We start from the raw sequence: 13288 nt of genomic DNA on the forward strand, positions 1-13288 counted from the left end.
GCCCCGCCACGGCCGGGGAGCCGCGCGTGGCCGTGGGTCGGCGGACCCGGGCCCGGGGTTCGCCCGAGGCATTTTTGCAGCGTAGGGGCGGAATTTTCTGTCCTGTTCTGTACCCGCACTCACGTGCCGGCGCACAGAACGCTCGTGTCACGCCCAGACACTGCCACACACCTTCGGTCCCGTTTCCCTCAGCTGGGACTCTGCCCGCCAGCCTCAGTGCTGTCTTTCCATCGGAGTCTGACCAACCTGATGTCCCGTTTCACAGGGAACAAACATTTCTGCCACAGCTCGTTCCCTCCGCACCGAGGAGGTGGCACAGAAAGCCATCAGCCATGCGGAAGCCCCTGACACGATAAGGAGCTGGGAGGCTGCATGGATTGCACAGCTGAGCAAAGCCTGCCTGACCCTCCGCACCACTCCCACTCCCCCAGGATGCTTTTCCTGCAACCAAGCCAATTCCATTTACTTGCCCTTAAAAAATAGCAGGATGCAGCCTATCACGCAATCCCCAGTCCTAATCAAATACACATTTTTTTTAATTTTTTTTTTTTTTTTGTAATCTTACCATGGACGTAGGCTTTCAATGGAAACAATTTACAAGGGCAATTCTATGAGAGTAACTGAGGGTGTCTGAAAAGGGATTGTACTTTACTATGTCCATTTCCTTTCAGTGCTGTTTCTCAGCTAAGCACCGTGGCTTTTGGAAGTAATTTAATGCAGCCCCAAAAACATACAAAGGAAAAGCATACACTCGTTGGAGTGAAAAAGAATGCAGAGAGTGTTTTGCTCTCTTCTTTCCACAGCAATATCCTTATGGCCTTTCCAGAATGCACAGCTCTTTTTCCTTGGAGGGAAAATGAGCTGCTATCCATGTTGTGCTATTTCACACCCTTTCTCCAACAGATGGCACAGATCCTCACCTGTTTGGAAAGAGACGTTTGAAATAGTTCTACATCTTAAAAATAGAGCCAAGCTATCAAAGAGATTAGCAATTCCAGGTCACACGTTGCTTTTTTTCCCAAACATTTATCTCTATTTTTCCTCATTATTGGCATTAGATGCTAACCCCTGCATAGTTCTGCCCACTCTGTAAACGGGAAATTGCTGTGGGTAAGCCCCACAGAAAAGATGGACAAGCTGGTTTGTAATTCCTGGAAATACTTGTGTAGTACAGGTGCTTGGATATGTTGATATGACTGCTCACTTGCACATGTGAATACCTATGTCATACAACCAGAGAAATAAAACATTATGTGGCCACTTAGAGATAGCAGATTTGAATCTAGCATTCAAACATGATTGAGGTCCAGAAATAGAAGCAAATGCTGCAACCTCATCCTCCTCCTGTAAAAGGCTGCTAAAATCTGAATCCTGGGGTTGAGGTGTCTGGCTATTTTCTTGCTTCTGCTTTCTTTGAAGAGCATCGCGGCTGTAAAAAGAAGGAATGAATAGTGCTGTGCATGCACAGCTATAGCAACCTCCTGAGATTTTAATTCCATGAATTCCTACAAGTTTCTCTTCAAGAATGTACTTTTGTGTGATATACAGCTAGTGAACAGCTATATTGTTGCTGTCCAAGCCCAGAAACTTTCAGCTGATTTGAAGCCAAATGGGGATGGGATTAAACACTGAGGAGCAGTTGGAGGACCAGTAAATACTAAAATACAGATGATCTTTAGTAAAAGAGGAAGAGTGAGATCTAAGTCTGGGATTAAACCAGACTTTTCCATATCTGTTTGGACTGGACAAATCCTAAAGGGAGGAAAAAGCACTTAGGACCTCAGGTCTCTCAGTGGTAGCAGTGGAGAGCAATAATGCTATGGAAAGCAATGCAGTCATGGTGTCATAACTCAGAAGACCACCAGCTTACAGGTCTTCATAATTTCTGTTTACCATTAAATAATACAATAATTATTTAGAGTGTAGAAACTCTTGTTTAATGTAATCATGAAAGAGCTTTCTCATTTAATTCTTTGTCAATAGTGTTAGGAAGAAACACATGTTGACTTTCTGCAAGTTTGTGCTTCTCCAAAACTGACACCTAATTTTCTCTAACCCATTCTGTCAGCAGGGGAGTACCACACATTCATTGGCATGTGTTCCTCCCGGCAGAGGAATGAAACACATCATGTTTTTCACATTTAATTCAGGATTTTTTTGCTGCTGTTGCCATGCATTTTGTCGGCCAAGCATAATCTCCTTGCAGGAGAAGACAGACAAACAAGATAAAGAGAAGCAATATACTTCGATTGTAGCCCTTAAACTTTTTGATTTAACCAACATCATGTGGTCCTATTGCCAATGAAAACAAGAAAAGTGCAAAAGCATAACACAGTAAGTATTTCTGCCAAGAAAATAAAAAAGAAATTACATGGAATGATGTCCAATACTAATTGTCCTTTTAGCAGCAGTTTTCAAATTCAAAAGTGGGTAGAAACTACTGAATGCTAAGAAACTCTTAATGAGATTTTACAGCATCAGAGAATCAGAGCTGAAAACAGACTTGCTAACTTCAAGTTGCCATGGCCTTTCAATAGGCAGAACACAGCTTCAGGATCTGAGTCCTTCTTGGTAAGAGCACTAAATCTTTTCATCAGATTCCCTGCCCTCACATCCCACTACTGCTGTAAGCTGGTTTGGGCACTGTAATAATTTGAAGGTCCTGAAAACTCCAGGGGGTCATATACAATTTACTAAGAAATCATTGATGGAAGACAGTCATTACTGTCTCTTCTCCCCAACTTTTATAGGATTAATCGCTGATCTTTAGCCATGACTGAATAGAGAATAGAGAATGATTTAGTGAAAGAACAGTGACTAAGGACCATGAGGACACCCAGGTGTCTCCCTGGACAACATGCCCAGTGACAGAATCTTGGCCTCTGATGTCAAACAGTACAGCCTCAGTTCAAGAAAAGTGCCTGCTGCATGTTATTATTTATTCTTCACCCTGAAGAGCTACAGAGGAGTAGTTTTACCACAAATGCATGGGAACTAATGGGAACTGAAAGTTTTCCTGAGGTTTTCATAGTTCTTTTAAATAACCTACTTGGGAAAAAACATATTTAAAATACGTTTCGTGTTTTCATCTATTTAGAATACAAGGTGAAATGGAACTCCTCTTACATTTCATTGTAGTGGTTCATGTACAATAGCAGCACTGGGTGTATTAAGAAGAAAAAATCATAATACTTATATATATAAATAGTCCTTGAATTTTGTACTGATTCTGCCTTTTAGTGTTCCTGAAGAGTCCCAAGTGAGAGTGACATGCAAAGAGACAAGGGCAGTAGAGAGTTCCGAGAGTGTGACACAGATATAGCAACAATGGATCTAAATAATGTCAGACATGAGTATGTAGGTTAAAAAAACAAACCATAGTTTATTTAAATGTGTAAAGTACTTGGGAGGGAAGAAGATTACATTGTACTGTGGCAATACAGACAGCACATACCACAACAAGCTCATCTGCCGTAGTGAATTCAGGCTACTCTTTCCAGACTCATAATCCACTCAGTCACACAGATTTTTGGGAGAGGCTCATCATCAATTTCTCCAGGGAACTCCACACTACAGATTAATTTCAGACAGAATTTACTGTCCTGCTTCTGCATGTCAGATTCAGGAGCAGAGCATCGTCTTCCCACCAGGGGAGACAGACAAAATATGACAAAACTTCTCATGCACTAAGACCCTCTGCCATAGGTTAAGTAAAAGTAGCCTGATGAAATATCTGATCCTAGGACAAATTACCAGGCTGTCTGCCTTAACCTTATCCCACATGTGTCTCATCACTGGGATGAGAAGCCTAAAGTAGCAGAGATTGAGAGAGATATTATATTATAAAATGCCATTTCCAGACTCAGATTTTTATTTCATGTTCTTCTCAATCCAGTCTTTGAAAGAAAGAGCTTTGGTGTAGCCACTGTAGAGTTCTAGGCTGCAAGTTTTATCATAACCCCAGCTCACTAATCCCATCAGGTGCCACCTTAGCTCAGGAGATGCTTTTCCTGGCAAAGTTATGGCTGCAATCCCACCAGTCTCAGCAGGGCAGATATTAGAAAAGGCTGTGTGGTCTTGTTTGGCACAGAACATACTGTCAGTGATGCTGACTTGTATCCCATTATCCTCATACTGTTGCTCACACAACAGCGAATCCACCATCTGAACAACTCCCATGCGGATGGTGTCATTCTTGTATCCAGGATCTTTAATGTCAGCCAATACCTTCCAGCCAGTAACCATTATCTTCAAATCCTCTGTGGATGAAGTCAAGTCATGAGAAGATGACAAGCAAATGGGTTGAACACGACTGCTGATCCTGGCTTTGTCCAAGAGTTTTATGACAGCTATATCAGAATCAAGTAAAATAGGGTCATAATTGGGATGCACTATGATGGCAGAAATCTGGAGAGGAAACAGAGTAGGAAGAATTGAAGGGTTAACAGCAATGGCAGGTCAGCAGCACTCTTTCCATACTACTGAAATACATTTTAGTTTATCTTGCATACTTCTCCTCTACCCCCACCTATGTGTTCTTTCACTCAAATGAGAAACGTATACAGATCGAGCATCTTCTGACCTTTCTCTTTTTTTCTGCTTGGATTTTAAGAAAGTTTTTATTGCATGAAACATTTCTTACACAAAAGCAGTCAAGAACATTTTTTAGCAAAATGGGGAGTTAGTATGCAACTCAAGCTTTCTACTGTGTACTAAAAAGGTTTTACCTGCCATGACACCTTCAGCCTGTGGAATTTGGATGGAGTGGGGCTTTGAACTGAAATGTTACTTTCTCATTGAAGTGCACCTGACTTCCCACCAAAAAAGACTACTAGCATATACATTACATAATACTGGGGCCAAAATTTTACTGCTCATTTCCTTAATGAAATGCTACAAGAACAGATAGGATTCCTATTAGGAAATACTGTAAAAAAAGTAATGTATTTTCTTACAGGAAAAGAATGAAAAAGATGGGATTAGAGAAAGAAACAGAAAAGGGGTCAGGAGGAAAAGAATCAAGTTAATTATGGTATTTTGGATAAAATCCATTAATTAATTCAGACACACACTCCACACTTCCCTAAAAAAGAAAGACACATACCCAAAATTTCTGTATTTCTCATTTTTACTTCAGCCTTTCTAGTTCTGCTTGAAAAAAGCAAATCACTCTGGTAAGCCCAAGGTGCTATTTTTGGAACTGGAGTCAGACATAAACTTCTTTTCAGTTTAGAGCTGTACGGCCTTGTGACTGAGAAGTAAAATGTGCTCATGGCATCAAACCAGGATTTAGAGTACAAGTGTTTCCCTCATAAATTATGCTAATCAATTTTGACAGTAGCTGGCATCTCTTCTACTTTTTTACTGGCAATATCACTCAAGACATTACGGCCCACAGAACCTGAGCTATTTACTTAATCGGGGTGAATGTATGAGTTGGATGGCTTCGAGGAATTCAGTGAACTACAGCATGTGCCCTTCTTAGGCCATGGCACTTGAATCTCTACACGTGCATTTCAAAGAGCGACATGTAAGAGAGTGCACTGCCCCAAGGGTGACCTTTTTCTCCCCATACAAGACAGATGTGATCAGCATCTACCTGTGCTCATCATTTTTCACTCCTGTCGGGCTTACTCACCCTCAGGTTCTGGATGGTCTTTTCATCCCTGTCATCGTCTCTGTAGAATTTCCCCAGAACCACCTTGAGCTCTGCTGTCTTGAGCACGATGGTCTTGCCCAGGTCAGTGACACAGTGAGCTGCCACCACCACGGTGCGCTCATTCACCAGGGCCCCGCTGCAGATCAGGATCCAGGCCCCTTTCCGAAGGCTGCTCTCCTTCACCCCGTTGGCTGTGCGATAGATGGCTGCTTGCCACGGCCACCTCATAGACGTCGCTGCCTTCTTAAGTGTGATGTTTTCTGCTTTTCCACAGACTGAGGAAACATGAAGCAAAAAGTAGGTAGCACTTTCTCCCCAAAAGAATCTGAGCATTGATCTTGATTTCTTCTTAGAATGTGACAAAATAAACTAAACTACAGTGATGAATATAAATGACAGATGTCTAATTAGCCTCTGTCTCTAACCTGCAAAATTATAGGAGTATTTGATATAGTTTTTTTTAAAAAAATATTCAGGTTTTCCATTATTATCTGAATTCCTGGGTCAAGTAGGAATGTGGATTTAGCACTTGAGTAGGTGAATTTTCACAACAACCTTATTGAGTTGCACTATAATGAGATGACTGCAGAAAGAAACAGAAAGAACACCCCTGATTTTTGTTTATCATAAAATGCTATAAAGCCATCATTGCACTAAAATTCACCCTAGGCAGTCACAGTGTATTTTTGAGGCCTCTCCTGGCATGAATCTTTGCACAGGTCAATTCATGCCTATAAAAACAGACTTGCTTTGCGACAAGAATGCTGAAGCAAATCCATCTAAATCAACAGTCATCCTGGGGAAAAGAAAAAGCTCTGTCTTATTCTAGGAATATGTTATCCATGCTTTGACCCAAGGTAAAATCTCCTATATCATGAAAGGTTTACTTCAGCTGAAGTTACATTTGAAATAAAGGGTTTAAAAAGTTACACTGCATGGTCGCAATTTTCAGTGTGTCTTAGGAGGCTTTTTCTTCCTGGTATCTAGTGTGTACATGTCCATAGTGAATGCAGTACTTTTCAAAGTACATTATTATTATCACAAAGTAAAACCACAAACAAGAGCAATAAAAATTTGTTTGTGGTTAAGATTTACTTTTCACAGTTTGCTTGATGTCAGTATTAAAGATGTTTACCAAATCTTGCGACATTCTTATCCTAACTTACTTTGTGCACTAGCTTCAGATTCAATTTTATCTAGACTTACAGTTTGCAATAGAAACACTTTCTTAATAGGGTTTATTGAAGGAAAAGCCTCTTTAAAATTGCAGACTCTCCCTTCTATTGCTTAAACTTTGATGGTTTTGTCAGCTGTGTGCCAAAGTATACAAATGAAAGAAAAATCCCATTTGTAGTAAATAATACAGAAATACATGAAGTGGTAGTAGAAAAGCTATTTCAGATCAGGAGAAAGACTCACTATACCTTTTGCTCACTAAAAGAGTAGAAAAATTAATGGCAAATTACATTGCTGAAGGCCTGATCACTTTACCATCAACTGCACAAGTTCTCCTAATACATAAAAGGACACATATATCCTTCAAGTTTCATCTCTCCTTTCTGCCAGCTGGAAGTATAAGCAGCCTACACTGCTGTGACTCCCTAAATATCTAAGATGAATACACATGCTGTTCACTCATTCACCCAAGAGATATGCACATTTTTCCCTTGGAGACTCACTTGGGATACACACAGGGGCTCTCCCACTCCATTTTCCTGTCTTCAGGCAGGTCCTCCTGCTGCTGCCCAGGCGGCGATAGAAGGGAGAAACGCACTCGTACTGGAGCTGCGTGTGCAAGTGCTGGTACCCCTGGGGCAGTTCTCCAAATGGCAGTGCTGGCTTCTTGGTTGGATAGATTTGAAGCTTTTGCTTGCTGAATGCAGAAGAGTAAAGTTGATGCAAAGGCGTTTCTCTGTTTCAAGGCACAAAGAACACAATAATTATCATGTTATAAAAGTAATCATTACCAGTTTGTTTAAAGTGTCATTTAAAATCATATGAAGTTTGCTCATGAAAGCATAAGGAAAAAATATAATTCCAGCATAGTTTAGCAATGCTCCTATTTACTTCCCACCTATTTTATTTACATATATCTGCACACATATATAATTACACTTATGTTTATACATATCCTATTTGTGTCTCTTTTTTCCATTTACAGTTTCTGAATTGAGATTTGCCTCTGAATATGGAAATTCTTTCCATTCACAAAAGGACAGAGATACCATTTTTTAAATAAAGAAATTACACCTTAATTTGGTATTGTGATAATTAATTCTCAGTAGAGGGGAGCTAGGCACATCTTTTCTCTAGTGAATATTTAAATAGACAGATTAGGAATTGATTCAGATTAAATGATGTTGCGAAAGTAGCTTGATTTAGCAATTAACAGAGATAATTGCCTCACCACAGAGATTTCATAATTTTGTAATTGTTAAGCTTCCACTTAGAAATTGCACTGATTAGCTGAAACAGGGCACATAATTGAGAAATAAATATATGCACCAGCATAGATATGGAGCATAAGGTTGACAACAGTTACACTTAAATTTTTATCATTTAGAATGTGTCCTGGGCTTTAATGCTTAAAAGATCATATCTACAAAAAAAATACCACCTTTTTTGTGCCTGAAAAATTCAGCAGGAAATTAGTTTCCCTTGCAATTTCTGGTACTGCCTACATCCAGAAAAGACTTCTTTTTTTTTTTTTTTCTCATGATCATTTTTATCACAGAGAGACACAGACACCTCTACCATATCCAATATGTGAGGTGATACGTAACGGGAAAGTAAAGTTACAAAGAACAAGAGCAATGGCAAATCTCTTGTATTTTGGAAGAAGGATGAGAGCTGCTGTGGTCATACTTAGTCTGCCAGGGTACCATTCAAGGCTCACAGGTGACTTTATATATTGCATAATCTAGACTTTACCTCACTATTGACCTATTAAATGGAGACTTCAAGGGATTAAAAACAGTCCACAAACATGAGATGCCATCATCTCATGGCATCTTATGGATGGGATGGCATGTATGTTCTCTCAATACAGCTGGTGTTCATATCTGAAACATGTAAGACCCCTATTCAAAAGTTAATAGAGAAATTTAAGCAATAAAAATCCCCTAATGGCTATTAAAGCCTCATGTCAGCTTCTCAGGGCCATGTCTACAATCATACATCACAGACCTGGAGAGTGGCTGATTGGGAAGTATATGCTCGCCTCATTCCTCAAATCTTCTCTAGGCACCTGCTACTGGCTGTTGCCAGAGACAAGATATGGCTTGAGCTGGACCATTATTCTGACCTGATATGCCTGTTCTTAAGATCAAAGATGAGGACAGTTCTTGCACTGAATCTAAAATTAAATGAGTCATGTATTTCAAAAATAACCCTGAAATGAGAAATTACTACTTGGGTGAAAATAAACCTGAACATTGCAACATAACTTATTCAGATTGGGTTTATTTCAAGAAATCATCAGAAGGGTAAGCCCAGGAAAGGTCTATCTAATCTTTCATTCTTCCCTTCTCCCCTCCTACTCTACTTCCTCCTCTCCTTCATGCCCATCCTATATAAATTATGCTAAATTGCTTTGGATGGTGAAACTTACTGGGAGCAGATTGCACTGCCATTCCCTCTTCTCTTGTACTCTCCCTGTGCACTAAGATGACACATGTTCATATTTTAACACACATCATTAGCCCCAAGGAACTAATCTTAGACTGTTCTCATAGTCTGTCACAAGCTTGCATGCAGAATTCCAGCATCATCCTGAAGTTTGTCCATCTCTTATCTGTGCATTTATTCCTGGCTGTTTCCAGCAACTGGAAACCTGTGCTAAATCAGACCTCCCCTCCCAGCAGCTCTCATTGCTCAATTATCAGTGGATTTGTAGGAATTGCTGCTCAGGCAGGCTAAACACGTGGTGTGAAAAGGAGAGGAGGGGAAAAGCAATCACATTTTTTCTTTAAACTGTAGTTGAGATATTCTCACCTTGACTGAACCTGCATTGGAAGAACTTTCTGTCTCACCAGGTCAGAGATCTTTGGCTCTCTGCAGGCTAGAAAAAATATAATGTTGCATAGTACTTTTTCAGATTTACAGCTCAAGTGCTATGGATCATACACATTTCCAAACTTTCCTCTCTCTAACTATAGTGGTCTGGATTAAGAAAAGAGGAAGTTAAGTTACATGCATTAAAATAAAGATAGATCCTAAAACCTAAAGCCTTGGAAAAATACTTCTTCACAGTTCACAAGATCTATCCCGTTTACAACAGTGGAAGCTACTGAACTGCTCTGCACTGGCACTTTCAGGCACAGAGGAAGATTATTCCATCATTCAGTGTGGCTGAAGGCCACACTTGCACCACTACAGATGATGGTCTTGTATCAGTGCAAACTTCTCCAGTAATGGAATTATATACAGAAATACTTAATTTCCCTCTGCGTAGCCCCATACAGCTGATCCAGTGATGCAGCATACAGAGAAAGGCTGCAGGATGTTATGCACTTCTAAGAATCTGTTTGTGCACTCATGGAAGGAATTGGAGGCTGTGATTCAAAGGGACACTTCATAGTTGCCTGAATATGCATAAAATAGCAGAAACAAGATCTAAGATTTCTAGTTTTGCATATTTAGTTTATTTACTTTAAGATTAAGATAAAATATTCAAGTTCGAATAACTCTGCCAGGGTGTCCTTCCTGCTGTCCTGAGTGGAAGAAAAGGAATCTTGCAGGATGGATTTTATCTGTACGCCCGAGCACTTGTTCTCTGTGTAATTTAACAGTATCTAGTTCTTTGTGATTGATATATATGTTAACCATTATGTCAGTATCACAGTAAGCATCAATAAAGATGCTTTCCACAGATGATTATATGCTTCAGGGAGAGATTATTTTAATCTAAAACAACAGAATAAAGCAAATTCCCCTGGGGACACACAAATTTCTTTATATGATCATCATTTCAGTTTTTAAAAAATCCATATGTCAAGAAATTGCTTTCATAAAATTAATTTAGCAGTTCCCTGGCCCAAATTCACTCATTCATTCATTCATTCATTCATTCATTCATTCACTCACAGTTTCATACAGACTTAGTAGAACAGCTCCAGGTCAAGAGCATAGGATTTAAAGGTGTGATTCAGTGTTTTGATGAATACATATAATTTAATCATATTTTCAAGGCTGCAATGTACAGGCTCTGCCTTTTGCATTCATGACTGGTCTCATTGTTTTAAAAGGATTGTGAAAGGACATTCATTTCCTATGACAGCAACTGATTGTTAACGGTCTCATGAGACAATTATTTCATTCTATTTCAATTCTCTCCTGATCTTCTTTGATTTTGATCTTATGCAGGTTCAGTCCTAGAATGAGGATAATAAGGCTCTTAGGGAACATTCCTTTTCCTCTTTAAAGATGGAATCTTCTGGAATCATTGCCATCTTCTCTGAGTATAGCAGCCAGAAGAGCTGGCAAACTACAAAACTCATATCAGGTATCATCCAGACATCTTACTCTTAGCAAATACGATTGTCAAGTGCAAATGATATTAAACACAATCCAGTAAAACCATAGCAGCCTGTGTGAGCTGTGGTAAAAAAAGTTTGTAAACTACCTTTTATGCAGATTGGTTGCTTCCCTGACCATTCTCCATCGTCTTGGCAGGTCCTTTGTTCATTGCCACTAAGAACATATGAGTTGTTACAAAAGAAAGCAATGACTGTGCCAATTTTTGCATAGCGTCCATTCAAGAGCCCAGTGTCTTCTACTACTCTTCTGTAGCCATTGAGTGGGCCACCAGGATCTGAGCAGTTTTTTTCTTCTAGAACTAATGATAGGGGAAAAAGATAGTAACCATTTTATCAGGTTCACTACATTATTTTCACCCATCAAAATGCTTGACATTTCATTCTGATGTTACTAAACAATCTACACTTTATTAAAGACGCCTTTTCAAGACCCATCAGGGATCCCTGCCTTTGAAAATGTCAAATATTAAAGAAACAATTATAATATAGAGATGTCTGTTTATAAAACACACTTTAGTCTCACTGAAAGTATAAGATTCTCAAACTGGTAAAAATTCACAAATTATTGAAACCTTAAGAAGTAGCTGACAATCCTGAAAAAGAACCTTGACTTCCCATGATGTTAATGTCCCATTAATATTAACAAGGCTTCTTCAATAGCGTAAAAGGCTGCACTTAAACTATTTTCAGGAAACAGGCCCTTGGCATTCTTTTCCCTTTTCTGTATTTTCAATACTTCACTGCACTTGGATAATAAAACTAGACTACTTAATTTTTCTTTTCTGTTTGGTTGCATTTCATTTTCTTAGCACTGAGAAAGATCTCTCAATAATGCAGGGAAATACAGGAATTGAAATAGAACACGTATATATTTACTGACAATAAGAATTTAATATGAAAAGCTTACTCATGCTATATTCTGCCTCTAAAACCTCTTTTAGTTCCTCCTTCCCAGTATTTTCCACTTTTTTAAAAAATTCTTGTTGTGTTTTTGGGTTTTTTTTCTCAATAAACTTAGACTTTTGGCCTAAATTTAGAGGACAGCACTCACTATGTGATGCTAGAAGATTTTTTTTCCCTTATTTTTAACCGCTCTGCTCTTTCTATTTAGTAGCTGACAAGGTACTTTTTTCCCCTTTGGATTTCACCTCAGTTTTCTTGTCAGGACAACAGTAACATGCAATTCTGTTTGATTTCTCGGCCTGGTGTCTCAGTGCATGATGACCAGTGAACATCTAGTTCAGACAGCTGGTGTTGGTGCTGCTCACAGAGAGCCCAGAGGACTGGGACATAACAACTGACCCAAAATTACCTCTTCATATCATTGCTTCAGACTCAGCCGCCTGCTGAGCCTCAGTTCACAAAAGCACCAACATATAACAAAGCACTCAGATATTTATTTAAATTGCTGTGAAATCAGCACAGTTACAGTACAAAGGTAGGGCCTGGTCCTGTCACAAAGTCATACCTTGTGCCACCAGACAAAGCTCAGCTCAGCAAAGCGAGTGAACACAGCCAACCATAACAATGCCATGTCAATGAAGAGCATGTGCTTTTAACAGTGAATATAGCATTCAAGCTAAGTCTATATTCCAGTGTTTTCTTTACAAGCATTGGATTTTAGCTTATGCTGAAGCCTATATACGTACTTTACTTTTCCACAAATTATATTCAGTAAACAAGGATTTCTGAACTTCCTCTCCACCAGGAGAAAGGGAAAAGCAAAGAAAGCCCTGTCTCCTTTTCATTTGGCTCCATTTTCCTTCTGTGTACCTCACTGGCTCTCTCACTTGTGAACCATAAGTGATTGATAACTTGATAGCAGCTAAAGACTACAGAGAATCCCCCACAGAATAATGCTTTATTTCCAAGTTGCCTTCTGCACTGATGGCTGGCCTGAAGGCATCATCTGGTCAGCAGAGTGTGTGATTCCAAATGTACCAAAAGCTTGACCACGTAAGTCACTTAAGGCCTTCTCTTATTTCAGTATTTTCACAGTAATTATCTTCTTCCATAGGCTTGGGGTTATGACCTTTTTGATTTATTAAAAAGAAAGAGAAAACATCTGGGAAGGAGAGACCTAGCACTTCGG

General features: G+C 39.4%; 1 protein-coding gene across 2 annotated transcripts in view; it reads right to left on the minus strand.

The window, feature by feature from the left end:
* Positions 1–3356: 3356 nt before the first annotated feature.
* The window catches only part of PAMR1 (peptidase domain containing associated with muscle regeneration 1), a 56604-nt gene continuing 46672 nt past the window's right edge, over positions 3357–13288 (minus strand). For both annotated transcript variants that reach the window (XM_015632001.3, XM_015632002.3), the window contains 5 exons: positions 11283–11495; positions 9653–9719; positions 7339–7571; positions 5639–5934; positions 3357–4407 (listed from right to left, as the gene is read on the minus strand). In XM_015632001.3, the coding sequence (XP_015487487.1) occupies positions 3871–4407; positions 5639–5934; positions 7339–7571; positions 9653–9719; positions 11283–11495 (1346 nt within the window). In that variant the 3' untranslated portion in view covers positions 3357–3870. The remainder of the gene's footprint in view (positions 4408–5638; positions 5935–7338; positions 7572–9652; positions 9720–11282; positions 11496–13288) is intronic.

This window comes from Parus major, chromosome 5, assembly GCF_001522545.3.
Source record: "Parus major isolate Abel chromosome 5, Parus_major1.1, whole genome shotgun sequence".
Lineage (NCBI taxonomy): Eukaryota > Metazoa > Chordata > Aves > Passeriformes > Paridae > Parus > Parus major.